General features: G+C 42.4%; 4 protein-coding genes and 1 long non-coding RNA gene across 6 annotated transcripts; 2 read left to right on the top strand and 3 right to left on the bottom strand.

Moving 5' to 3' along the window:
* The first annotated feature begins 198 nt into the window (after nt 1-198).
* LOC119477194 lies at nt 199-2,505 on the top strand. The gene is made up of 3 exons (XR_005204193.1): nt 199-451; nt 1,325-1,499; nt 2,374-2,505. It is a non-coding gene; the product is annotated as an uncharacterized LOC119477194 (long non-coding RNA).
* On the bottom strand, nt 1,507-4,430 carry batf3 (basic leucine zipper transcription factor, ATF-like 3). Its single transcript, XM_037751147.1, has 4 exons — nt 4,115-4,430; nt 3,688-3,792; nt 2,801-2,845; nt 1,507-2,593 (listed from the first exon to the last, which is right to left on the bottom strand). The coding sequence occupies exons 1-4, from the start codon at nt 4,187-4,189 to the stop codon at nt 2,450-2,452; spliced, it is 369 nt and encodes a 122-aa protein (XP_037607075.1). The 5' UTR covers nt 4,190-4,430; the 3' UTR covers nt 1,507-2,449.
* Nucleotides 4,431-6,638: 2,208 nt separating this feature from the next.
* Nucleotides 6,639-12,379, bottom strand: nsl1 (NSL1 component of MIS12 kinetochore complex). Its single transcript, XM_037749884.1, has 6 exons — nt 12,125-12,379; nt 8,817-8,889; nt 8,550-8,683; nt 8,192-8,246; nt 7,164-7,231; nt 6,639-6,980 (listed from the first exon to the last, which is right to left on the bottom strand). Exons 1-6 carry the CDS (start codon nt 12,311-12,313, stop codon nt 6,747-6,749), a joined length of 753 nt encoding a protein of 250 aa, XP_037605812.1. The 5' UTR covers nt 12,314-12,379; the 3' UTR covers nt 6,639-6,746.
* Nucleotides 12,380-13,661: 1,282 nt separating this feature from the next.
* On the top strand, nt 13,662-22,222 carry tatdn3 (TatD DNase domain containing 3). Of its 2 annotated transcripts, XR_005204272.1 has the most exons (11): nt 13,662-13,866; nt 14,114-14,146; nt 15,647-15,720; nt 17,945-18,029; nt 18,936-18,998; nt 20,134-20,243; nt 20,473-20,528; nt 20,613-20,725; nt 21,326-21,406; nt 21,519-21,876; nt 21,929-22,222. XR_005204272.1 is itself a non-coding variant. In XM_037751760.1 (10 exons), exons 1-10 carry the CDS (start codon nt 13,810-13,812, stop codon nt 21,699-21,701), a joined length of 855 nt encoding a protein of 284 aa, XP_037607688.1. In that variant the 5' UTR covers nt 13,662-13,809; the 3' UTR covers nt 21,702-22,222. The 2 variants fall into 2 exon arrangements, 1 of the variants encoding a protein (XP_037607688.1); XM_037751760.1 differs by having other exon boundaries at nt 21,519-22,222.
* Nucleotides 21,873-24,572, bottom strand: LOC119477614 (spermatogenesis-associated protein 45-like). Its single transcript, XM_037751761.1, has 2 exons — nt 22,861-24,572; nt 21,873-22,008 (listed from the first exon to the last, which is right to left on the bottom strand). Exons 1-2 carry the CDS (start codon nt 23,099-23,101, stop codon nt 21,989-21,991), a joined length of 261 nt encoding a protein of 86 aa, XP_037607689.1. The 5' UTR covers nt 23,102-24,572; the 3' UTR covers nt 21,873-21,988.
* Between the last annotated feature and the right edge of the window lie 2,005 nt (nt 24,573-26,577).

The following is a 26,577-nucleotide window of genomic DNA, read 5'->3' as shown; positions in this document are numbered from 1 at the left end:
AGTAAAATGAAAGTTATTCTAAAAGTTTAAATAACTATTAAAATAACCATTAACTAAATGATGGTTATTATAAATAATAATAAATTACCAACAAATTAAAGTGTGTGTGTGTGTACAGTGTGTGTGTACAGTGTGTGTGTACAGTGTGTACAGTAGACGGCGTGCGTGTGTCTGTGCAGGTGTGCTTCCTGTGAACTGCTCCGAAGGGTCACTTCCTGCTCCAGGTGTGTTTCCTGCGTTGCTAGGCGACCGGTGTTGTCGTGACGTCAGCTCCTGTAGAAACTGATCTGAGTTCAGAGTGACGGATGATGGAGAGTCTCTGGTCTGTTGAACGAGGACACAGTACAAGTACACAGACTTTATACTCTTTCCTAAACTTTTCTTTTGACAGTCTCACCTGCAGCGTTGTGGATCCGGTTTGACAAGCCCCGCCCACCTGCTGCTCTCCAAGGTGAACATAAACAAACACACCTCACTCCACAACAAGACATGACGTCATTCATGTTCCTGGAGATGAAACCTGTCTTCCTGCTGCCTCATTAACACACTTTGCTTTTTACATAACAGAAAATATAAGTATACAATGAAGTGTACTTTGATAAAGTGGGCTACAAGTATATACAAGTATAATAAAACAACTATTAAACTAGTCGTTTACTGAATATAATATACTTTAACGTGTACTTTGATAAACTATAGCTACAATACACATATACTTGTAGTATAAAACTATTAAACTAGTAGTTTACTGAGAGTATACTTTCACGTGTACTTTGATAAACTATAAAGTGGGCTACCAGTATAAAACTAGTAAACTATCAGTACAATACTTAGTTAAAGTATACTTTTATAAACTAAATTAGTCCCAAGAAGTATTGAAATAGCACACTTACAAGTACAAAACTAGTAAACTATCTGTATAGTACTCAATGTTTAGTTTTCTTACACTTAAAGTAAACTTAAAAGTATACTTTTATAAACTAAACAGAGGGCCAATTTAGTCCCAAGAAATATTAAAACAGTACGCGTATAAATATACTACTAGAACATTAATATTAGCATACTTACTACATAAAGTATACTTGGGAAATATATACTTGAACTTCACTTAACGGGATATATGGTAATATAATAATGAGATATATGGTAATATAATAATGAGATATATATTAATATAATAACAGGTTATATGGTCAGAGGAGTGACGGTCAGTCCAGTTTCCAGACGTCTGCAGCAGATAAATGGTTCAGTTCTACGTCAGCATCTTCTACATCTAGATGAACTTTTCATTCAGCTCAGCTCAGCTCAGCTCAGCTCAGCTCAGCTCAGCGAGGACGAGGACGAGGACGAGGACGGACGAGGACGAGGAAGGTAAAACGAAAAGAGAAACCCGGAGCAGATGAAGTGTGATGTGATTGTGGTCACATTAGGGAAGTGTTGGTGTCAGAGAGAGCATCCTGTAACGTCAGCAGACCTCAGCTCTCCGGACGCCGCTGCAGGTGAGACGCAGGTCACGGATCCACTGTGACATTGAAATGACCTCTAGAGGTTCGGTGAAATGATGTCACATCCCAGAAAGTCTGTATTTGGGCAACATGAAACATTCGTGAACGTGTTCAAACTCACAGGAAACGTCTGACACAACTTGAGGGTTTTTACAGTTTTCAGTTTATTCATCAAATAATAATTTCGTCTCTCATCAGAAAATTATAAAGTATGTTCTAATATTTCTTCAGTAACGCGTTTTATACACATTTTAAATGTATTAAAACAACTCCAAACACTATTACAACTGCATCACATTTAATTATTTTACTTTGATTATTTATCACATGATGATAAATGTATTAATTTATTGGAGATTTTAAAGCTTTATTATCTGATGTTTTTACTTTCTGTTTTGCTGATTGTGTTCTTGTGAATGTTCTCAGATCTCTCTTAGAAAAGAGATCTCAATGAGACTGCCTGATTAAATAAAGATTAAATCAAATATATATATATATATATATATATATATATGTATTCTGATAAGCCACCAACTCTGAGGTCATGCATGTGTTCCAAATCCACAAACTTTTATTTTACTCCACACTTTTCATATAGCTGCCACATTCTGTACATCAGACTTTATTTCATGGACACATCTGGAATATTTTCATTCTTTAAAAAGCTGTTTTTGAATATTTCTCTCACTGTAAGAGTCATATAATAAAAGTTAAACTATCTGAAGCAGCAGAATGAGAAGGAACTGGACAGAGAATACAGTCTTTACATCAGTGAGGTTTAACCAGCAGAGGACGCTCTAACTGTGATCATAGTTACAGAGTCACATCTCTGTCTGTCTCTGTCTCTGTCTCTGTCCACGGTGAACAGCGTCCTCTACTGGTTCACTGGTGCATCACACAGCTGCTGCTGGTCAGAGAGATTCATCCTCCTCCTCCTCCTGGCCTCAGGCGGAGCGGGTCGCCATGGTGACAGGCTGCAGGCTGGACGAGGTGGAGGAGGCGAAGCTGCAGTGCATGATGGGACAGAAGGGCTCGTGGGCCCTGAGCGTCTCCGACAGCAGACGCTGCTCCTCAGACAGAGAATCCACCTGGAGACCAGATTTACTTTATTACTGTGTCGGTTTCTTCCTCGTTGCCTCTTTTAAATGTAGTTTTAATGTAAAACCACTTTGAATTCATCAGTCAGTCGAGTTCAGAGACGAAATAAAGATTTGTTGTGTGCAAATAAACTGTAAACTAGTGATGTAATCCAGCAGAGACAGATGATATCCACGATGGACACCTATCGTAAATACCTCTCTCCTCAGCTTCCTGTTCCTCTGCTCCAACAGCTCACAGGCCTGAAGGACAGGAGAGAAGGAGAGGAGAGGAGAGGAGAGAAGGAGAGGAGGAGAGGAGGAGAGGAGAGAGAAGAGGAGAGGAGAGGGGAGGAGAGGAGAGGAGAGGAGAGAGGAGGAGGAGAGGAGAGGAGAGAAGGAGAAGAGAGAGGAGGGGGAGAGAGGAGGAGAGGAGAGAAGGAGAAGAGAGGAGGAGGAGAGAGAGAGAAGAGGAGAGAGAGAGGAGAGAGAGAGCGAGAGGAGAGGAGAGACAGGAAAGGAAAGAGAGGAGAGGAGAGGAGAGAGAGGAGAGGAGAGGAGAGGAGAGAGGAGAGGAGAGGAGAGGAGAGGAGAGGAGAGAAGAGGAGGAGAGGAGAGGAGGAGTTGAGAGTGGAGGAGGAGAGGAGAGGAGAGGAGGAGAGGAGAGGAAAGGAGAGGAGAGGAGAGGAGAGGAGGAGAGAGGAGAGGAAGAGAGGAGAGGAGGAGAGGAGAGGAGAGGAGAGGAGAGGAGAGGAGAGGAGGAGAGGAGGAGAGGAAAGGAGAGAGGAGAGAGGAGAGAAGAGAAGAGGAGAGGAGAGGAGAGGAGAGGAGAGAAAAGGAGAGGAGAGGAGGAGGAGTGGGAGGACGAGGACGAGAGGGAAAGAAAGTCAAGTAGATTTTATTTCTACGGTCTGATATCAATGTCAACAACATCCACCGTTGTATAATCTCAGCGTCAGTCCTCGTGAATTCTCCTTCCTTCCTTCCTTCCTTCCTTTCCTTAACGAGACGTCTTCCATCGAGGTTGAGGAACAGAGAAAGTGTCCTCTCTGTCTCCAGGTCTATATCTGTCCTCTCAGAGGTGGAAGTAGAAGAACAGAACTCACCTCATGCAGGACGTCGGCTCTCTGAGTTTGTCTCTTCCGACTCTTCTGAGCTGCAACTCTGTTCTTCTCTCTCCTCTTCATCCTCCTGCCTTCATCCTCTGAACACTGACACACACACAAACACACGACATGTTATATTAATGATCTATTTATTCAGTCAGCAGGTCACATTTTAGAAGCTTAACTTTATTCATTATTATTCTTAACTTAACTCATAAAGCTCGATACAGACGATAATCTGTCTCCTCGTCGCCACACTAAACCAACTCCTCAGCCCTCTGGTGACCAGAAGACGAAGGTTCGAGCTCTCGTCTTTGCTAGCACGACCTTGACCTTTGACCTCTCTTTGACGTAAGGAGCAGGTTGCACCAGAAGAAGAAACATTTCCCTCTAAAGTTAAGACGATACAGCATCAGTGTGCTCTTACCTCCCATTCTTCACAGAGGAGGTTATTCTCTCTATTCCTCTGAGGACATCGGCCGGAGGAATCACAGTCTGACATCACAGATGTAGATGAAATAAGATGAGGAGAACATGGAGGAGACCCTGAACACGCCGTCTCCGTCTCCGTCAGAATGTAAAGAGTGTTATCTGAGGACTGGGCATGGAGTCCGGTGAAGTTAAAACACTGAAGAGCTGCACTTTCACTTCAGCTTTCTTTTCACTTTTCAATTTCGCTGCCGTTTTAGAAGCAGAAGCAGCGAGAGGGGGGGGCAGTTCACGTAAGTCACATGACTTCATCATCATCCATTCATGCCACATTATAACACCGTCCTGGATATACTCTACGAGAGCACCACATCTGTATTCATTAAATACACAATCAAACGAATTAAAGGAAGGTCAAACTGAATGCATCATGTGAAGGTTCTCAGTCATCCAGGTCATGGTACCTCTAGACGTAGGCTGTTAGGCAGGAGTCAAGGGACAGCAGGGACAGATGATATCCACGATGGACGTCTATCGTAAATACCTCTCTCCTCAGCTTCCTGTTCCTCTGCTCCAACAGCTCACAGGCCTGAAGGACAGGAGGAGATGAGGAGAGGAGGAGAGGAGAGGAGAGAGGAGAGAGAAGAGGAGAGGAGAGGAGAGGAGAGAGGAGGAGAGGAGGAGAGGAGAGGAGAGAGGAGAGAGAAGAGGAGAGGAGAGGAGAGGAGAGGAGAGGAGAGAGGAGAGGAGGAGAGGAGGAGAGAAGAGGAGAGAGGAGAGGAGAGGAGACGAGAGGAGAGGAGAAGAGGAGGAGGAGGAGAAGAGGAGAGGAGAGGAGAGGAAAGGAGAGGAGAGGAGAGAGGAGGAGAGGAGAGAGGAGGAGAGAGGAGGAGAGGAGAGGAGAGAGGAGGAGAGAGGAGGGGAGAGAGGAGAGGAGGAGAGAGGAGGAGAGGAGATGAGAGAGGAGGAGGAGGAGGAGAGGAGGAGAGAGGAGGAGAGGAGAGGAGAGGAGAGGAGAGAGGAGGAGGAGGAGGAGGAGAGGAGGAGAGAGGAGGAGAGGAGAGCAGAGGAGGAGAGGAGAGGAGGAGACGAGAGGAGAGGAGAAGAGGAGGAGGAGAGGAGAGGAGAGGAGAGGAGAGGAGAGGAGAGGAAAGGAGAGGAGAGGAGAGGAGAGAGGAGGAGAGGAGAGAGGAGAGGAGAGGAGAGGAGAGGAAAGGAGAGGAGAAGAAAAGAGGAGGAGGAGAGAGGAGGAGAGGAGAGAGGAGAGGAGAGGAGAGGAGAGGAGAGGAGAGGAGAGGAGAGGAGAGGAGAGGAGAGGAGAGGAGAGGAGAGGAGAGGAAAGGAGAGGAGAGGAGAGAGGAGGGGAGAGAGGAGGAGAGGAGGAGAGAGAAGGAGAGGAGAGGAGGAGAGGGAAAGAAAGTCAAGTGGATTTTATTTCTACGGTCTGATATCAATGTCAACAACATCCACCGTTGTATAATCTCAGCGTCAGTCCTCATGAACTCTCCTTCCTTCCTTCCTTCCTTTCCTTAACGAGACGTCTTCCATCGAGGTTGAGGAACAGAGAAAGTGTCCTCTCTGTCTCCAGGTCTATATCTGTCCTCTCAGAGGTGGAAGTAGAAGAACAGAACTCACCTCATGCAGGACGTCGGCTCTCTGAGTCTGTGGAGCCTCTAGGCGTAGGCTGTTAGGCATGAGTCTATGTTGTCGGTAGGGATGCACCGATACCGATACCAGTATCGGGTATCGGGACCGATACTGTGCTCATGTACTCGTACTCTTAAAACGGCTCTGATACAACCTCACTAATACCACATCACGGCAGCTTTTTTAGAAGTCCCGAGGTCGAGGTAGAAGCTGTGGGGTGATCGCTGCTCCTAAACTCTGGAACCAGTTTCCACAGATATACAGATATACATATATATATATATATATATATATATACACACTATCACTGACCTGGTACTCTTTAAATCTAAGCTCCAGACTGTTTTATTTAGATTGTTTTTTAATATCTACTGTAGTAGAACTGTGACATCTTCCTTATGCTTTTTATGATTTTATGATGTTATGTTTTTATTCCTGTTATCTCTTGATGTTAATGTAAAGCACTTTGGGTACCTTTTGGTTGTTGTAAAGGAATATACAAATAATACATGTTGATTGATTAATCCATCGCTGAAAATAGACCCCAATGACTGACACTATGTCCTGTCTGAGTGACGTCTTCAGTCTTCAGGAGGAACCGATAGACTGAGTAGAGACAGGTCGGAACATACTGAGAGACAAACACAGTAATGGTTTTGGGATATTTTATGGAGTTTGTGGGTATTCGTGGTTATATAGGCAGGTAGGACCAGCATGCACCTGGGTGGGTTTTCACCAGAACAAGAGAGGAAGCGACATCCATGTTTTCTTTGTGCTTCGTTTGCTTGTTTTTAGGATAAATAAATCATCAGAAACACACATTCTGCACGGACAGAGGACTCTTCATGATGTTTTAAATGAATAAACCTCATGAGTCATGTTGAACCACGGCTTTATATTATTAAAAGAGTTCCAAAACCAAACGTATTAGTCCGTAACATCGCACCGTCTCCCCCGCCGTGTGGTGACGGGAGCAGGAAGCGTCACTCCGGCTCGCCATCTCCCACACGTCTCTTACTGAGAGGCACATAGCAGCCGGCGGCGGCGGCTTCCTCTACGGCTCTCTTGATTGGCTGCCTGGTCAGAGGAGGCAGCGGGGCGTCCGATTGGCCGTTAGAACCGAACACTTCTCTGTGGATCTCCAGAGTGGCGTGACTCGGCTTCATGTTGACGACCTCACGGAGGCTCTCGGCTTGTTTCTGCAGCGTGTTGATCGACTGCAGATAAACAGAAATACACCAGTCAGTAAATCATCTGTATATGGATCCATCTGGAACGCTGGCTCAGGTGTGTTCAGGTGTGTTCAGGTGTGTTCAGGTGTGCTCAGGAGTGTTCAGGTGTGTTCAGGTGTGTTCAGGTGTGTTCAGGAGTGTTCAGGTGTGTTCAGGAGTGTCAGGTACCTTTATGACCTGGATGGCCTGTTTCACCATCCCAGGAGCTGCTGCTGATAAGTCCTTCATGATGCTCTCTGGAGAAACACACAACAACAGTAGAACCGTTACGCTGAACTAAAACACTTCACACAATCCAACCCACAGCTGATGGATTTCCCCCAAATATCAGCTGGACAGAGGTTCAGGAATATTATTACACGGTTTAGTTAAAGGGAGTGTTGGTAAGAATCCTAAATGTGTTGTTAACAGCGACACCTGTGTCCGTTAAGTCAACTAAAGTCAGCGTCCTGTTGCTGGCGCTTGTGCTCGCTCTACATAGACATGAAGGAGCATCGCTCAACACAGTGAGGAGACACACGTCAGCTAAAAGCACAATATCACTCTATATTTCAGCTGCTTGGCAGTAATGTTAGCTGACCAGACCAAGGTCTCTCCATGAATCACTGCTGATCCTAGTGTTGGCTTTTCCCGCCTCAGCCTCCCGACCGCGGCCGGAGGGAACGGGGGAGACGCCGGAGTTTTGGTGGGAGACGATAACGTTTCTCTCTGCGGAGCCCCGTCACTTCACAAGACACGGGAAACCTCTGTTGGTCTGGAGGAGCTGCAGCAGTTATTTCTGCACAAACGTCCACTGAACATTCACTAGATATTCTCAGAGCTAAATTAACTCTTCTGCAGTGTGGAGTGAGCAGCATGCACGTGAGAGGTGGAGAGAGAGAGAGAGAAGGAGCGTGGTGTGTGAGTGAAGGCAGGCAGAGGAGCAGAGGAGCAGAGGAGCAGAGACTCCGGTCCTGGAGACCAAAGCTCCGGTCTCCCCCGCGTCCTCCGACCGCTGCCAACACTGTTTAACAGCTTCATTAGATACAACCAAGAGGTTTTGGTGCTTCACTGGAGTTTGTGTTGGAGTCTGAGTCTGAACAGCGAAGACACACGAGAGACCATGAGACACCGACCAGCAATGATTTATACGTGGAAGGAGTTACAAACAGAACCTTTAATAATGTGTATGTATATAAATGATGAGAGGTAACTACCTTGACCAGGATCTTTGACCACCTCTTGAGGTTTGACTGCGTTCTCATACAGACCCTGAAAAACAAACACAGCAGACGTCAGGAAAGCTCTGGATGCTGCTCAGTTACCGCTTTGTCTGTTTCAACTGGTGTTTCCTCTTTGTGTGTTCACACCTTCCACCACATGGATATCCTCTCATGGATAATGAAGTTAAACCTGTAATAGGTTTTATAACTAAAAATCATGTTAGTGCAGTCTTCCTCCCACTCAGCTGTGTTTATTCCAGGAAACTGAACACCATCATGTGTGGATCATCCATCCACTCTCCGCTGCACATTTACCAGCTCTGACTAAAGACAAAGCCACTGTGACACCCACCAAGAGTTTACGTTCAGCTTTGAGGGAGTGGACCACGTGAGGCAGGATCTGTCTCGGGTACGCACAGCGCCTCCTGGTGGTCTCAACGATGGTGTCATCTAGCAGGCTCTCCAGATCCAGAGCCTCGTCCTCCGCTGAGTGTGTTCGTGATGGAGGGAACGGAAACAGTTCATTAAATAGAGCTCTACTTTAATCAACATGAACAGGGATGTGATGGAAACCTGAAGCTCTTATTTGATAGAGTTTTGCAGCGGTATAGTGGATCACCTTCAACATCCGCTGCCTCCTCCCACGGCAGTCCGTTCACCAACACGTTGTCCTGAACAGCCGCCTCAAAGTTCTGCACAGACACAAACAGCACAGACATCAGCAGTTCACATCAAACACAAGAGTCCATAATACAGCTGCAATACTTCCTAAACTGTGTCTTAGTTAATGCACGTTTCTAGAGCTGCAACTAAGCATTATTTTTATATTATTAATTAATCTGATGATTCATAATTTGGTCTATAAAATAGTGAGGAATCCCAATTTCTTAAAGCTCAAAGTGACGTCATCAAATGTCACAATTTCTCAAAATTGAGAGTCTGTAATTAGGGAATATTTGGCAGTTTTGCGTAAAAGGTAAAACCAAATATCCTGTAAAACATACAGATTATGTGTATGAATGTTGACAGCAGAGCAAACATTAAAGGTCCCATATTATAAAAAAGTGACATTTTCATGTTTTCATTATTATAAAGCAGCTTAATTCCTATATAAATACTGTGAAAGTATCAAAACACTGAATCCACAGGCAAATACACACAGCCCATATTCAGAAACTCTGCATTTAAAACAAGCCGTCAGGATTTCTGTCCATTTGTGATGTCACAAATATACAATATTTAAACCCTTGACACAATTTTAAACGTAAACATTCTCAATGTGTCCCAGTTTATTCCTGGTTGCCGTGGATGTGAACACATGGACCAGAGCTGTTGCCTAGCAACGCAATTCTGTTGCAATTCCGTCAAAATGTGCTAAAACGGAGCGTTTCAGACGGAGGGTGAATACAGGTATATTCAGACAGACAGGATGAGGAAAATAAAGTTGTTTTTTAAACATTACAGCATGTAAACATGTTCTAGTAGAAACACAAAATACAAGTATGAACCTGGAAATGAGCTGATATGGGACCTTTAAAATAAAGATTTTTCGAACTCTGCACACTTTATTATCTATCTAACTTTATAAAACAACGCTCAGCGGTCTGTTGATACATAACTCAGTAACATCTGGATGTAAACAGAGACTATAACTCAGTAACATCTGGATGTAAACAGAGAGAGGGTATAACTCAGTAACATCTGGATGTAAACAGAGACTATAACTCAGTAGCATCTGGATGTAAACAGAGAGAGAGAGGGTATAACTCAGTAACATCTGGATGTAAACAGAGAGAGGGTATAACTCAGTAACATCTGGATGTAAACAGAGAGAGAGAGGGTATAACTCAGTAACATCTGGATGTAAACAGAGAGAGGGTATAACTCAGTAACATCTGGATGTAAACAGAGAGAGAGAGGGTATAACTCAGTAACATCTGGATGTAAACAGAGAGAGGGTATAACTCAGTAACATCTGGATGTAAACAGAGAGAGAGAGGGTATAACTCAGTAACATCTGGATGTAAACAGAGAGAGGGTATAACTCAGTAACATCTGGATGTAAACAGAGAGAGGGTATAACTCAGTAACATCTGGATGTAAACAGAGAGAGAGAGTATAACTCAGTAACATCTGGATGTAAACAGAGAGAGGGTATAACTCAGTAACATCTGGATGTAAACAGAGAGAGAGAGTATAACTCAGTAACATCTGGATGTAAACAGAGAGAGAGAGGGTATAACTCAGTAACATCTGGATGTAAACAGAGAGAGAGAGGGTATAACTCAGTAACATCTGGATGTAAACAGAGAGAGAGAGGGTATAACTCAGTAACATCTGGATGTAAACAGAGAGACTATAACTCAGTAACATCTGGATGTAAACAGAGAGAGAGAGTATAACTCAGTAACATCTGGATGTAAACAGAGACTATAACTCAGTAGCATCTGGATGTAAACAGAGAGAGAGGGTATAACTCAGTAACATCTGGATGTAAACAGAGAGAGGGTATAACTCAGTAACATCTGGATGTAAACAGAGAGAGAGGGTATAACTCAGTAACATCTGGATGTAAACAGAGAGAGGGTATAACTCAGTAACATCTGGATGTAAACAGAGAGAGAGGGTATAACTCAGTAACATCTGGATGTAAACAGAGAGAGGGTATAACTCAGTAACATCTGGATGTAAACAGAGAGAGGGTATAACTCAGTAACATCTGGATGTAAACAGAGAGAGAGAGTATAACTCAGTAACATCTGGATGTAAACAGAGAGAGAGTATAACTCAGTAACATCTGGATGTAAACAGAGAGAGAGAGGGTATAACTCAGTAACATCTGGATGTAAACAGAGAGAGAGAGGGTATAACTCAGTAACATCTGGATGTAAACAGAGAGAGAGAGGGTATAACTCAGTAACATCTGGATGTAAACAGAGAGACTATAACTCAGTAACATCTGGATGTAAACAGAGAGAGAGGGTATAACTCAGTAACATCTGGATGTAAACAGAGAGAGTATAACTCAGTAACATCTGGATGTAAACAGAGAGAGTATAACTCAGTAACATCTGGATGTAAACAGAGAGAGAGAGGGTATAACTCAGTAACATCTGGATGTAAACAGAGAGAGAGAGGGTATAACTCAGTAACATCTGGATGTAAACAGAGAGAGAGAGGGTATAACTCAGTAACATCTGGATGTAAACAGAGAGAGAGAGGGTATAACTCAGTAACATCTGGATGTAAACAGAGAGAGAGAGGGTATAACTCAGTAACATCTGGATGTAAACAGAGAGAGAGAGGGTATAACTCAGTAACATCTGGATGTAAACAGAGAGAGAGAGGGTATAACTCAGTAACATCTGGATGTAACCAGAGAGAGAGAGGGTATAACTCAGTAACATCTGGATGTAAACAGAGAGAGAGAGGGTATAACTCAGTAACATCTGGATGTAAACAGAGAGAGAGAGGGTATAACTCAGTAACATCTGAATGTAAACAGAGAGACTATAACTCAGTAACATCTGGATGTAAACAGAGAGAGTATAACTCAGTAACATCTGGATGTAAACAGAGAGAGAGAGACTATAACTCAGTAACATCTGGATGTAAACAGAGAGAGTATAACTCAGTAACATCTGGATGTAAACAGAGAGGGTATAACTCAGTAACATCTGGATGTAAACAGAGAGAGTATAACTCAGTAACATCTGGATGTAAACAGAGAGAGAGAGGGTATAACTCAGTAACATCTGGATGTAAACAGAGAGGGTATAACTCAGTAACATCTGGATGTAAACAGAGAGGGTATAACTCAGTAACATCTGGATGTAAACAGAGAGAGTATAACTCAGTAACATCTGGATGTAAACAGAGAGAGAGAGGGTATAACTCAGTAACATCTGGATGTAAACACAGACTCACCGCCTGCAGCTCCTGCAGTAGAACCGTCTTCGTGTCTTCTGGAACATCTGGTTGTTCGTCCAGAACTCTCCTTAAAATCTCTTTGTATTGATTCATCTGCTGGATTACTCGCTTCTTCGACGTTACTTGTACTTTATAGTCCTGGTTATCTTCATCCGCGGGTAGAGCTTCTCTCTCTGAAGGCTCCATCTCTGCCGCCAACTGCTTCACAGCTCCGTGACGCAAAACGAAACTTCCTCCCTCCTCTTCCTCTTCCTCTTCTTCTTCTTCTTGAGGTTTATTGGCGGGCGGTAAACCAGCTTATAGGTGCATTACCGCCACCTACTGGTCTGGAGGAGTGGATCATTCTGCCTAATAATTACTATATCCCCAAAAATATATAAAAAATACAAATAAAATAAAAATAAAAATAAAAATAAAGATATAAAAATATAAAAATATAAAATATAGAAACAAAATACAAATACAAATAAAAAGAAAAAGAAAAAAGAAAACAAACAACCTCATATTTTTCTAATCATATTAATTTGTCTAAGATACTGAAATAATCTTCTATAACACTCATTTAGTGAGTTCCTTTGTAGAATATCTATTAAATCAAAGTGTACGTTAATCTCTTTCTTCCTCATATCTCTCACAATGCAGCATGACATGCTCCACCGTTTCCTCTCGTCCACAGTTATTACATCTACCTGTGTCATGTTTACCTATTTTAAAGGGACTGTTTAACGGGGGAGACGCCGGAGTTTTGGTCGGAGACGATAACGTTTCTCTCTGCGGAGCCCCGTCACTTCACAAGACACGGGAAACCTCTGTTGGTCTGGAGGAGCTGCAGCAGTTATTTCTGCACAAACGTCCACTGAACATTCACTAGATATTCTCAGAGCTAAACTAACTCTTCTGCAGTGTGGAGTGAGCAGCATGCACGTGAGAGGTGGAGAGAGAGAGAGAGAAGGAGCGCGGTGTGTGAGTGAAGGCAGGCAGAGGAGCAGAGGAGCAGAGGAGCAGAGGAGCAGAGGAGCAGAGGAGCGGTCTGAACAGCGTCCCGGTAGATTTATACGTGTAAAAAGTTCCAAACAGTTCCTTTAAGTCTCAGTATTCCTGCCAGGTTTTGTGCATGTCGTCCTTAATGATAGTTTGAACCTCTGCTTTACTGAACGGTATTAGTATGTCAGTTAAGTGTCGTTTTAATGATTGTTTGGTCAATAGATTTGCATTCTCATGTCCTTCCCCCTCTACAGTACTGTATGTGTACAGTGTGTGTGTGTGTGTGTGTGTACAGTGTGTGTACAGTATGTGCACAGTGTGTGTGTACTGTATGTGTACAGTGTGTATGTGTACTGTGTGTGCACAGTGTGTGTGTGTGTGTAGTACTGTGTGTGCACAGTGTGTGTGTGTGTGTAGTACTGTGTGTGCACAGTGTGTGTGTGTGTGTAGTACTGTGTGTGCACAGTGTGTGTGCTGCAGGAGCCCAACTGGCCTCTAGTCTGCTGCAAATCACAAAAGAGGAAGAAGAAGAACTTCCTGGTCCGCCTGCTAAATATTTCCTCCGGACCAACCCTCACAGCGTCCTCTGAGAGTTCCACCTGGCTGTTGATGTTCACTAAGACAGAACTGGTCAGACAGTACAGCAGTGTTTCAGTCTAGTCTTCACCTCCAGCTATTACTATTTGAAGTTTAGTTTGATGGCGTTTGGCTTCGTTGACTGTCACTGTCATATATCAGCCCGGGAGTTTGAAGAGGTGAATACTACCTAAACTAACCAGCTGAACAACCTCATTATGTAGTGTTAGTATTGTTTTAAAGAGTATTTGTTCCTCATTACAGCAGCTGTAGATGTTTGAAATGTGTATTAATGTCACTAATATACATGTGTAACTAATGATAAAAGCTGTAATTCACTGCTGTCATCTCACTACAGTTGATCACTACAGTCTTTCTCAGATCCTTTGTGTTTATCTGATGTCTGTTGTGTTTGTGTCTCTGTAGGATCTGGAGGATGTGATCCAGAGGAGCACAGAGGTCACATTCATTAACTACTTCATTAGTTCAAGACAATGGACATTAATGGAAGTTTTTATTGGACTTTATTAGTTGTAATCCACAGAAGACATTCCACAAATGTGAACCATGATCTGCAGATGTTTCACTACCCACAAACATGTGTTTGTGTATTTGTGTTGTGTAAAGTCACATTCACAAAAATACAGGGTGATTTGCAAATAACTTACTCTGTAAATACGTATTTCAATTCTGTAAACAAACTGAGGGGAAGTTGCAAATGTCACATGGCCCACAAATGCACAGGAAGTGATCTGCAAATGCGAAATAGATGCACAAATGTGTAGATATCAGTTTACATGTAAACCTTAAAATACCTATTTACAGAGTAAGTTATGCGTATTTGCAAATCGCCCTGTATTTTTGTGGATGTGACTTTACACAACACAAATACAGAAACACATGTTTGTGGAGATGAAATATTTGCAGATCATAGTTCACATTTGTGGAATGTCTTCTGTAGGTTACAACTAATAAAGTCCAATAAAAACATCCATAGAAATGAATCACAATCCCTGCTGTCAATGCGTGTGAATGCTGAAATTAATCACAAAAGCATTGCTGAAAATGCAGAAATGTGAAATGACTTACGATGAAGCTCAAATGCACTGCACTGCTGAAAAAACCTAGACAATGAAATGTACAACTGGGAAATAAGTTGGAAGCTGAAGTGCATTACCTAAAGAGCTGAAATACATTGCTAGAAAAGCTGAAAGCTAAACTGTCCTACTGTCAAAAGTGGTAAATTAGATGTGAATTTCCTGAATAGGCTGAAAGAAGAAATGCTTTATATGAATATCAAACAGATGAACTGCATTGATAAACACTGAGAGAGACAGAGAGTAGTAATTGGGTGGAATAAACCTTTAAAACTGGTAGTCATAGTATTAGCAGCAGTATTAGAAGCAGCAGCAGCAGAAGACGCTGATATATAATGTTTACATACTCTGACAATTAGATCAGATATTAGTTCATTAGTTCAACATAATGGTAATTGATCACAATAACATAACCCTACTACAGGGCTGACACAATATCAGATTTTCACTACACAATTATTGTGGCCGATATAATTCACGATAACGATATTATTGCGGTATCTATAATTTTTTTTTTTTAAATCAGTCAAATTCATCTTTAACTTTGTTTATTGTGCGTTTTGTCTCATTTTTGGTGAATTAATTACACTGAAAACACGAATGTAGGGAATCTGTAACCATAACTGGATCTATAAAATGATTTAGGAGGCGCTGAATTATTAACACAATATAAATACTTCATTTTTAAATACTTAGTTATTGTCAATACCTATATATCGCGTCACCCGTCTACCAGCGTGGCAGATAGGTACTCCTTATATTAATAATTATTATTATACAAAATAATAATACTAATAATAATAATTTCAGACCCTGTATACAACATAAACAACAGTTTGTGTGTGTGTGTGTGTGTGTGTAGGTCGGGGTAAAGACTCTGGTTGCAGTAACAGAAGGAGTCGGAGAGTTTGACCGAGTCCTCCAGCTGCAGGAACGGTCAGTATGTCTTCAGTCCTAGAACACACATCGTGTCTGTCTCATCAACTTCTATCAGGTAGTGTGCTTTATAGAGAATGCAGGAAGGACTGATGCAGTAAATGCATTAAGAAAAACAAGAAAAATACACATTTAGATTACACAGAGGGGAAGTTATTACTCTATAATGAAATAAAATCAGAGTGAAGAGATGCAAACTACAGATTAGTGAAGATAAAATAATAATTTGAAAACACCAAGGAGCTCATACAAACATGTCATCCTAGTGCAAAGTAAAAACAGAAAACAGCTAACAATGACCTGATCAAGAATCTCTACTGTCAGAATAAATGAATGAATAAATAAAAACAAATACCATTTCCTACCTGCAGAATATGTGTTAAAGGTACAGTGTGTAGGCGACATCTAGTGGTGTGGTTGCAGAGTGCAGTATTCCTCCGCTCACTCCTCACTTTCTAAGACTGAGGTAACGTGAGCCACCGAGTGCTAAACCATAGTAACGCCGTTGGCCTCTCTCAGAGGTCATCCATACCATAATAACACTACTGTAGGAGCAACAGGAAGTCAGACGGCGGCTGGCGGTACCGCGGTTTAACACTCCACGTCTCACGTTACCAGTTTCACAAGTGTGTCGGAGAACTACGGTGACCTTCAGGTAACGTTAAAACGTGAAAGTCTCTCTCTAGAGCCAGAGGTCGGTTTGTCTGTTCTGGGCTTCTGTAGAAACATGGAGGAGCAACATGAAGGAGCAACATGGAGGAGCAACATGGAGGAGCAATATGGAGGAGCAACATGGAGGAGCAACATGGAGGAGCAACATGAAGGAGCAACATGGAGGAGCAACATGAAGGAGCAACATGAAGGAGCAACATGGAGGAGCAACATGGAGGAGCAACATGAAGGAGCAACATGAAGGAGCAACATGAAGGAGCAACATGAAGGAGCAACATGGAGGAGCAACATGAAGGAGCAACATGGAGGAGCAACATGAAGGAGCAACATGGAGGAGCAACATGGAGGAGCAACATGAAGGAGCAACATGGAGGAGCAACATGAAGGAGCAACATGGAGGAGCAACATGGAGGAGCAACATGAAGGAGCAACATGGAGGAGCAACATGGAGGAGCAACATGAAGGAGCAACATGAAGGAGCAACATGGAGGAGCATCATGAAGGAGCAACATGAAGGAGCAACATGGAGGAGCAACATGAAGGAGCAACATGGAGGAGCAACATGGAGGAGCAACATGGAGGATCAACATGAAGGAGCAACATGGAGGAGCAACATGGAGGATCAACATGAAGGAGCAACATGAAGGAGCAACATGGAGGAGCATCATGAAGGAGCAACATGGAGGAGCAACATGGAGGATCAACATGAAGGAGCAACATGGAGGAGCAACATGGAGGAGCATCATGAAGGAGCAACATGGAGGAGCAACATGAAGGAGCAACATGGAGGAGCAACATGGAGGAGCAATATGGAGGACCAACATGAAGGAGCAATATGGAGGAGCAACATGAAGGAGCAACATGGAGGAGCAACATGGAGGAGCAACATGAAGGAGCAACATGGAGGAGCAACATGAAGGAGCAACATGGAGGAGCAACATGAAGGAGCAACATGAAGGAGCAACATGGAGGAGCAACATGGAGGAGCAACATGAAGGAGCAACATGAAGGAGCAACATGGAGGAGCAACATGAAGGAGCAACATGAAGGAGCAACATGGAGGACTCTGTGAAGAGGACCTGCTCTCTGTAGATATGAAGGATTCATTCTAAGCTGATGGAAACACAACCGTTCTGAGTTGCAGCTGATTATACACTAAATGAAAACACAGTTCTGCTAGTTGATCCCCTGTAGTGTGACACACTGTTCCTTTAAGGTCAATTAAAATCCCTTCTCTGTGTGGTTGAACTACCTCACATTCTGCCTGATCATTTAAACTACTTTAGAAGTGAATGTGTTTAGTATATTACCTCAGGGGTAACTTCACCTGTTAGACAGTATACAGTCTTACTAAAGTACAATCCTCTAGTGAAGTGCCAGAACCTCAGAACAGCACCGACAGCGAGAGCAGAACTGAATGTTCCTTCTCTCTGAAGTCACAGTGACTTGATGTGAAGAATAAATAAATGTCCATTGTCCCGTAGACAGCTGCTCTCAGCTGGACAGCTCCGTGTTTATTATCCAGGGTGTTACCGTTGAATTCTCCTCTCAGTTATCCAGACCTGGTGGCTCCGTGTTTCGGCCTCCATCCGCTGCAGGGCGGCGAAGGAGGCGAGCGGCGCAGCGTGAAGCCTCAGGTAGGACAACAGTCCCAGCACCTCGTCCAGCTTTTGATTGTTTTACTGGAGTGACTCTGAGAGGAGCTGAACCCAGTGATCTCTGTGATCTCAGTGAGGAACACAGGAGGAGGGAGGGTCTCGGAGGCCTCTGGAGGACATGAAGGGGGATCTGTTTGTTCTTTTAACTTGTTATTGAAAGTACAAAAATGTACATTTCTCATAAAGGAGATAAATATTACAACATAAACCTTTGATGATGTAGAAACAGAGAGACGCTCCCTTTAAACACAAAGTCACAGAATCAACATTTGTCTTCTCTCTCAACTTTGAATCTGCAAATAAAACACATTTGAATGAAGCTCTCAGGTTACTGATGGAGATCTGATCCTCAAGCAGGTCAGCTGAGCCGGGATTAACTCTGCTGCTGGAACTTTACTTCATTTAGGATCCCCGTTAGTTATTACTGCTGCAGGAGATGGATAGAGAGATAGGTAGATAGATAGATAGATAGATAGATAGATAGATAGATAGATAGATAGATAGATGGATAGATAGATAGATAGATAGATAGATAGATAGATAGATAGGTAGATAGTAACTTTATTGATCCCGAGGGAAATTCAAGTTTCCATCATCTCAGTTCCATAGTGACAACATGTTAGTAATAAACTTAAATATGAAGTAACCAGTAAATAAACAGTAATCCCTGTAAACACCTTGTGATTGTCGAACCCCCCCTTCATCCCTGTACCTTGAGGAAATCATATCTTTATACCTTATTTTAAAGGTATGAATTTAATAAGATAATGCCTCATTTGCATATTTAAACATAGAGTTTCATAAAACTTGTAATACATAAATATCTGTGTTGATGTCAGTGATGAACCGGGGAAGTGTGACCTCTCTTTAGTGTCTCCTCTTAAGGAGCTGGACGCTGCCCTGCCTCACTTCTACAAACACAGACAACGCCTCGTCGCTATCGGAGAGGTAGGAAGTTTGTTCTTCTATATTCTTACTGTCACTTTAATCTAATCCTTCTTCTAATCTTAACCTTCAAACAGCTCTTCAAAGGAGCCCTCACTCGGCTCGTTGGGGGAAAGGAAGGCGACATGAAAACAGATGGTAGAAATAAAGATATTTTATTTACATGGAGCTTAGATGGTACAACATGAAAAGAGGTGAGGCGGACTAAAGGATGAAGGAAATCAAAGAACTAAGTAGAAGAAAAAGAGGACTCTTAAATTAAGAGCTACAAGTCTAACTCACTCTAGACCAGGAGTCAGAAACCTTTACTGTCTAAAAATAAATCTGTCTGGAGCCGCAAAACATCTGATCATTGTGATGAAGGGAACTCGTGAACTAAACAAAAGAATTTAGTGTGTGTAGTTGAAATCATTTTTTGAATCTAACCTGGTCCAGTTCCTCAGGTAGCCTTCAACCTCTCGTCTCACATATCCAACTTTAATGTGACTTCTGGTGAAGTAAAGCAGATTAAACTAGTTAAAACTCCCAACTCACCTCCTGATCGTCCTCATGAGGAACGGTGAACGAGCAGAGTCGGTCACAATCAGACACACACACACACACACACACACACACACACACACACACACCCTTTGTTCTGTAGTTGCTTGTTGAGGAATGTGTGTGTTCAGTCCGATCACAGCGTTGAGTCAACAGTCCCAGAGTCTCGTTTCCATAACTGTTATTGTTATGGATAGGGTTGGTCCGTCCTCCTGCTGCTCTGAACACAATGCAGCGCTGATATTAATCCAGGAACATCCCATAGAACGGTAAAACGCTGACAGGGAACATTTTACTGACGCAGATAGACTTTTACTTTAAATACATTCTGCTGAAAATAATAATAATATACTTAAATGCAGGACCTTTACTTGTAGTAGAGTATTTTCACCGTGTTGAATTATAGGGATGCACGGATACCACTTTTTATCAGACCGAGTACAAGTACTTACATTTGGGTACTCACCGATACCGAGTACCGATACGAGTACTTCTCTGTGGAACATTTGAGCACCTCATCATTTTAATAAAACAAGAACATCTACAGTACATCTCCTGCGAGGCTCTGAGTAATATTGTCGTCTACGTTTGTTTCCAGATCGGCCTCGACTTCACGCCGTGGCGTGCTCCCGCTCAGCAGGACAGAGACGACCAGATGAACGTCTTCATTAAGCAGCTGAACGTCGCCAAGGAGCTGGACCTGCCTGTGTGAGCACAGTAACATAGATAATATACAGTTCAACCTCCGAGCTCTGCAGGATTCCTTCATGACAATCTGATGACAATCTCAATGACAAGCTTCCCACTCATTGTCCAATGAATTCAGAGTTATACCTGCAAAGAAACAATCACAAATGACATGTTCAAATCCACCACGTTTCTACTTTCCTCTCTGAATGTGAACCCTAACCCTAAATAAATGCTGTTTTCTGCACAGGAACGTCCACTCACGATCAGCTGCTAAGGTCACCATAGCGACCATGAGAGAACAAGGTGGGCGTCTTAATCTATTTTATACATTTACACGGCTGCAAAACAAGACATCTGGACGTCACGTCTTTCTGATTTTCCCGCCAGGTATCAGTCGAGCTCTGCTTCATAACTTTGCTGGGAAGCCGTCGGTGGCGCTGGAAGGTGTGAAGGCCGGTTACCTGTTCTCCTTCCCACCTGCAGTCTGCAGGAACCAACAGGTAGAAAAAAAGGACTTCTTTCAATTATTTCTTTTCATGTATGATTCTATAGGTAGGGTCAGCCCTCAGGGAGGATCCTGTATGTTCAAGCCAAAGATTACTGAGGTTAATATGTGTGTATATATGGACCCAAATAAGTGCAAACATCATCATCAAAATGCTCTTTGGTCTCGTATGAATGTGCAACAGAAACCTCTTTGTCTGCATTGTTGTTAAATCCATAAAACTTCAGCTGAACTTTGGCTCATGTGCAGTCATATAAAATATGCAGATGAAGTACAGTACGTGCTCGCTGACGTGTGATGCATGATGGGTAAAAAAAACAAAACACCCAACTTATAAAATACATGCTGTTTAGCAATACGAAGTGTAATATCTCATAAATACACGACAGAACACAACACACAAAACTAAACTAATTATTTTTAATTATTTTAATATTAATATATTAGACAATTATTATTTCAGTATCTGAGATCTGAGCAGGCAAACTCAGATCTCAGATACTGAGTTTGCCTGCCTGAGATCCTCGGGGAAGATGTCCTGACGTCGGTCGCATCAGTTCGTTATAATGATGAAATAATACTTATTTGAATACAGAGAGACAAACTGATCAAGCAGATCCCGCTGGAACACATCTGTCTAGAGACGGACTCTCCTGCTCTGGGGCTCGACAAGCACGTGAGTTTAAAATGATCAAACTCATCATGTTTACATCCACTGTGACACATCTGCATCTCCTCTGCAGATGTTGTTGTTTCAACCTCTTCCTGTCTCTCTCTCTGTCTCCCAGGTGAGGAACGAGCCCTGTAACATCGTCCTGTCCTGCCGCTACATCGCCGAGGTCAAAGGTCTGTCGCCACAAACTGTTCAGCTCGCCACCGCACAAAACGCACACAGACTTTTCCCTTTTAATGTTTCACGCTCACACGCACACAGAAGTACACGAGCTTCTGAAAGGGGAGGTTTGGCCTGAGGGAGGCGTATAGTCCGTATAGAGAGACAGGCAGAAACACATCTTCAAGGCAAAGATCAACACTTCATTATTGTTTATTAATAATTGAATTATGATGTACTCGGTTCTCTGTTTATGGAAATAAAACACTGGAAGTTGAAGTGTGTTCAGGTCCCTGAATGCATCGTGTGATCAGGTCCCTGAATGCATCGTGTGTTCAGGTCCCTGAATGCATCATGTGTGTTCAGGTCCCTGAATGCATCGTGTGTGTTTGTTGAACCAGCTCGTGGTCGTCAGGCTGCAGCCGGCTACACCAGGTGTGATTTATCTGGAGGAGAACAGAGGCGTTACAGACGGGAGTCAGATTATTATGAAACAGTATGATCACATAATAAACCACCAAGATAATCAGACATTATTTAAATGTGTTGAATGACAACACTGGAGATTTTCAAGCTTAAACCCATTCATTACAAATCATGTGTATCCTGCCAACGTGTTCTGTGATGTCTTAAACATAAATTGAAATTTCAGTTTTAAAATGCTTCTTTATTTGTTTATGTATTTATTTTTATACATTTTTTAATTTATTTATTTATTTTTGCATTTACTTTTTATTTATTCATGTATTTTGTATTTATTTATTATTATTATTTTTTAAATACAAAATAAATGCAAAGATTTATGAATAACATTGAAAATTAATCAAAACAATAATAACAAAAATAATAATAAAAATAATAATAATAATGAATGAAAGGTATTAAAGAGGTATCTTTGTATTTATTCCCTTATTTATTAACTCTTCTGTTAAATTTTCCTTTCATTTTATTATTATTATTGTTGTTTTTATTACTTTTTTATGTATTTATTTATTTTGTGTATTTATTTTTTATAAAATAAATAAATAATTAAAATTAAATACAAGAATAAATAAAAATATATGCAAAATAAATGAACAAATACAAGAAATAATAAAACTTCCAATATCAGTTTTTCCACATACTTAATTTAAAGAAATAGACTCTCATCACTACTATAAATATATATATATATATATGCACTAAACAAATATCCCAGCCTGGATTTGAGTTCTGTCATGAATTAAGCATGAAATAATGATACTTTAGAGATTATAAACTCATTTAAAGACATCAGGAGGATTCCAGTAAACTCTTACAGCTCTCTTCGTAGTGTCTTCTCTCCGGGAGCTCGGAGGGGGGAGGCCTGCAGCGATCGGCCGCCCTCCTCTGCGGTCCGGCGGTCAGAGCGGTGAGGAGGACCGGGCTGGTCCGCAGGTGACCCCGGTAGTGTCTCTTCTCGGCCCTCTCCCAGGCCTGCTGGGGGTTCCCGTCCACCCGACACCACGTCTCCCTCCGCAGGTTGAGCTCCAGCAGAGCCCGCTCTTCACCTCCGGACATCGCCTGTTTTTTCTGGGATGTATTTTTCTTTTCCCCCTTTAAGGGTATGAATTATCTAAAGTGATGTCAGGTTGTGATGCTGCCGTTTCCATGGCGACGGGAAACCTGAAGCTGTGTCTGTGCGTCCCAAAGATCCTCTATGTGTGGAAGGATGAGTCACTATAACACACAACAGAGGTTCTTACTGTCTTTTTAAAAGTTGGAGCTTTGAGATCCTACAAACTTTTATTTTCACATTTGTTGCCGTCAGAATAAGCCTTTAAACTTTAATGCATCTTAATAAACAAAACACAGGTCAACAACAGACACGTGAAAATCAAGAAAGGCGTACTTATTGCACGCTAAACGCTTTGTGCATTATCGTGGCATTTATACCTTTTAGTGCGAACAGGCTGATAACACTCGAATCGATGCAAAAATATAATACATCTCATATGTCATGTGATATTATTAACATCTCCTTATTTACTCTTGCTAACGTTGACGAATCTTATTAATATGGTTTATTTAAGGTGACAGGTTCACCTGTTGGAAAGTGTTTCCTGTGTGATGATGTGACAGGATTCAGTACCTCATCTACTGAGAACAAATTCTTATTTTCCTCTTGGTACCTGAAAACAGAGACAGAGTGAGAGCTCTCGTCTCTCTCTCACTCTTCTCCTCTCAAACCACATCACCACATGAGGTCAGAGGTCATCTGATCCTCCTGAGACACACCATCGTACATCAGAAGGATTCCAGGTGGAAAACGTGATGTGTGTATCGTAGCCTCAGTAGAACAGGACTGACCTGTTATCACTCCTCACTATCAGGTGTCGGCCGTTTGATGCGGTTCAAATATTTATAGCAGCGTTTCCGTGTCCTTCTTTGGGCTCTTCATTCAGATGTTTGGAGTTTGGCGCCTCTCTCTGCAGAATAGAGAAATTAATATATTGAAAGGCTTTGCTAATAAGAAAAAACAGCACTTTTCTACACTGCGGTGGTAATCACTGTTAACTTTAACCATTCTAGGGTTAAGGTGGTGTGTTTAGTGTTAATAGTTAAAGTGCTTTCCTGTGTTATTTGGAGCCTATAGTCGGGAATCATTCAGGTTTTAGGAGCCGCTCAGGATGCTCCTACGTATTATGCAAAATCTGCAGTGAAGAAAATGTGAAGGATTTTGACTTAAAACTATGAAATCTTACATCATTTTGGACCGTTATTACTAGTTAAATGATCATTTTAATATTTATTCGTAACACAGCCAAAGTTATGATTGAATGTTCACTAATTATTTTACATAAAGGAAGTGAACACTGTATTCATACATTACAGCATCCTCATTCTCAGGGCTGTCAGCACTTTAATGTAAAAATAAATACCATGTTTAAATCTATTTTAGGTCTTTTATTCCACCCATATGGATGAAACAGTGAAATCCATGTATACATTAAGTGTGAACTTCCTGTGGGATCAGACCTGTTGCTGCTGCAGCGGAGTCCCACTGGGTCAAAGGATGATTAGGATTAGAGCAGATAACGGTCTGAGCACATGGACGGGAGGATAACTGGAGTATCAGGACCAAGCAGCACCATTACAGACCTGAATGGGACCTGAATGGACCCTTATTGTCAATCTCACTAGGAAAGCCATCTATCCTCTGAATGCTCTAGGCCTCTAGTTTGATCCATCCATCCTCTGAATGCTCTAGGTCTCTAGTCGGATCCATCCATCCTCTGAATGCTCTAGGTCTCTAGTCGGATCCATCCATCCTCTGAATGCTCTAGGTCTCTAGTCAGATCCATCCATCCTCTGAATGCTCTAGGTCTCTAGTCTGATCCATCCATCCTCTGAATGCTCTAGGCCTCTAGTTTGATCCATCCATCCTCTGAATGCTCTAGGTCTCTAGTCGGATTCATCCATCCTCTGAATGCTCTAGGTCTCTAGTCGGATCCATCCATCCTCTGAATGCTCTAGGTCTCTAGTCTGATCCATCCATCCTCTGAATGCTCTAGGTCTCTAGTCTGATCCATCCATCCTCTGAATGCTCTAGGTCTCTAGTCTGATCCATCCATCCTCTGAATGCTCTAGGCCTCTAGTTTGATCCATCCATCCTCTGAATGCTCTAGGTCTCTAGTCGGATCCATCCATCCTCTGAATGCTCTAGGTCTCTAGTCGGATCCATCCATCCTCTGAATGCTCTAGGTCTCTAGTCTGATCCATCCATCCTCTGAATGCTCTAGGTCTCTAGTCGGATCCATCCATCCTCTGAATGCTCTAGGTCTCTAGTCTGATCCATCCATCCTCTGAATGCTCTAGGTCTCTAGTTTGATCCATCCATCCTCTGAATGCTCTAGGTCTCTAGTCTGATCCATCCATCCTCTGAATGCTCTAGGCCTCTAGTTTGATCCATCCATCCTCTGAATGCTCTAGGTCTCTAGTTTGATCCATCCATCCTCTGAATGCTCTAGGTCTCTAGTTTGATCCATCCATCCTCTGAATGCTCTAGGTCTCTAGTTTGATCCATCCATCCTCTGAATGCTCTAGGTCTCTAGTCTGATCCATCCATCCTCTGAATGCTCTAGGTCTCTAGTTTGATCCATCCATCCTCTGAATGCTCTAGGTCTCTAGTTTGATCCATCCATCCTCTGAATGCTCTAGGTCTCTAGTTTGATCCATCCATCCTCTGAATGCTCTAGGTCTCTAGTCTGATCATCCATCCTCTGAATGCTCTAGGTCTCTAGTTTGATCCATCCATCCTCTGAATGCTCTAGGTCTCTAGTTTGATCCATCCATCCTCCATCCATCCTCTGAATGCTCTAGGTCTCTAGTTTGATCCATCCATCCTCTGAATGCTCTAGGTCTCTAGTTTGATCCATCCATCCTCTGAATGCTCTAGGTCTCTAGTCTGATCCATCCATCCTCTGAATGCTCTAGGTCTCTAGTTTGTGGCTGTAAAGTTTCATGAGGCTGTGATTATCCTAGAGGTCACCACAGGTCATTTTATACAGTGAGGTCAATGAAATGTCTCCTATGGGGACTAACATCATCACACATGAATACAGTTGGGCTCATTGGATCCACCAGAGTCTCAGCTTTACAGTGAGACCATTAATGGACTTCAACACAGTTTAGGGACCCCAGGATGCAGAAATATTCAACATTTTAGAATAGGAGACAATAACACATTTAAAAAACTGCCTGTTTTTGCGGAGTGGTCCAGGGTGGATTTATTTATTGGCTTCATATCGCAGTATATTCCAGAAGTCTGAAATGCAACAAAAAAAAAAAATCCCACATTAGAATAATTCACCGTATTAATATTTAGGCTACTTCTTATATTAATAATGTGGGGTTATAATAGGTCATATTTCCCAGTACACGCTGTTGCGTCATGGAATCCCGGTTTCCACATGGACACCGATTATTCACCATCCAGCAGCCAGGCAGGCAGAGAGAGAGAGAGAGAGAGAGAGAGAGAGAGAGAGGACAAGACA

The sequence above is a fragment of the Sebastes umbrosus genome, chromosome 18 (genome assembly GCF_015220745.1).
Source record: "Sebastes umbrosus isolate fSebUmb1 chromosome 18, fSebUmb1.pri, whole genome shotgun sequence".
Lineage (NCBI taxonomy): Eukaryota > Metazoa > Chordata > Actinopteri > Perciformes > Sebastidae > Sebastes > Sebastes umbrosus.
This window is presented reverse-complemented; position numbering and strand designations above follow the sequence as displayed.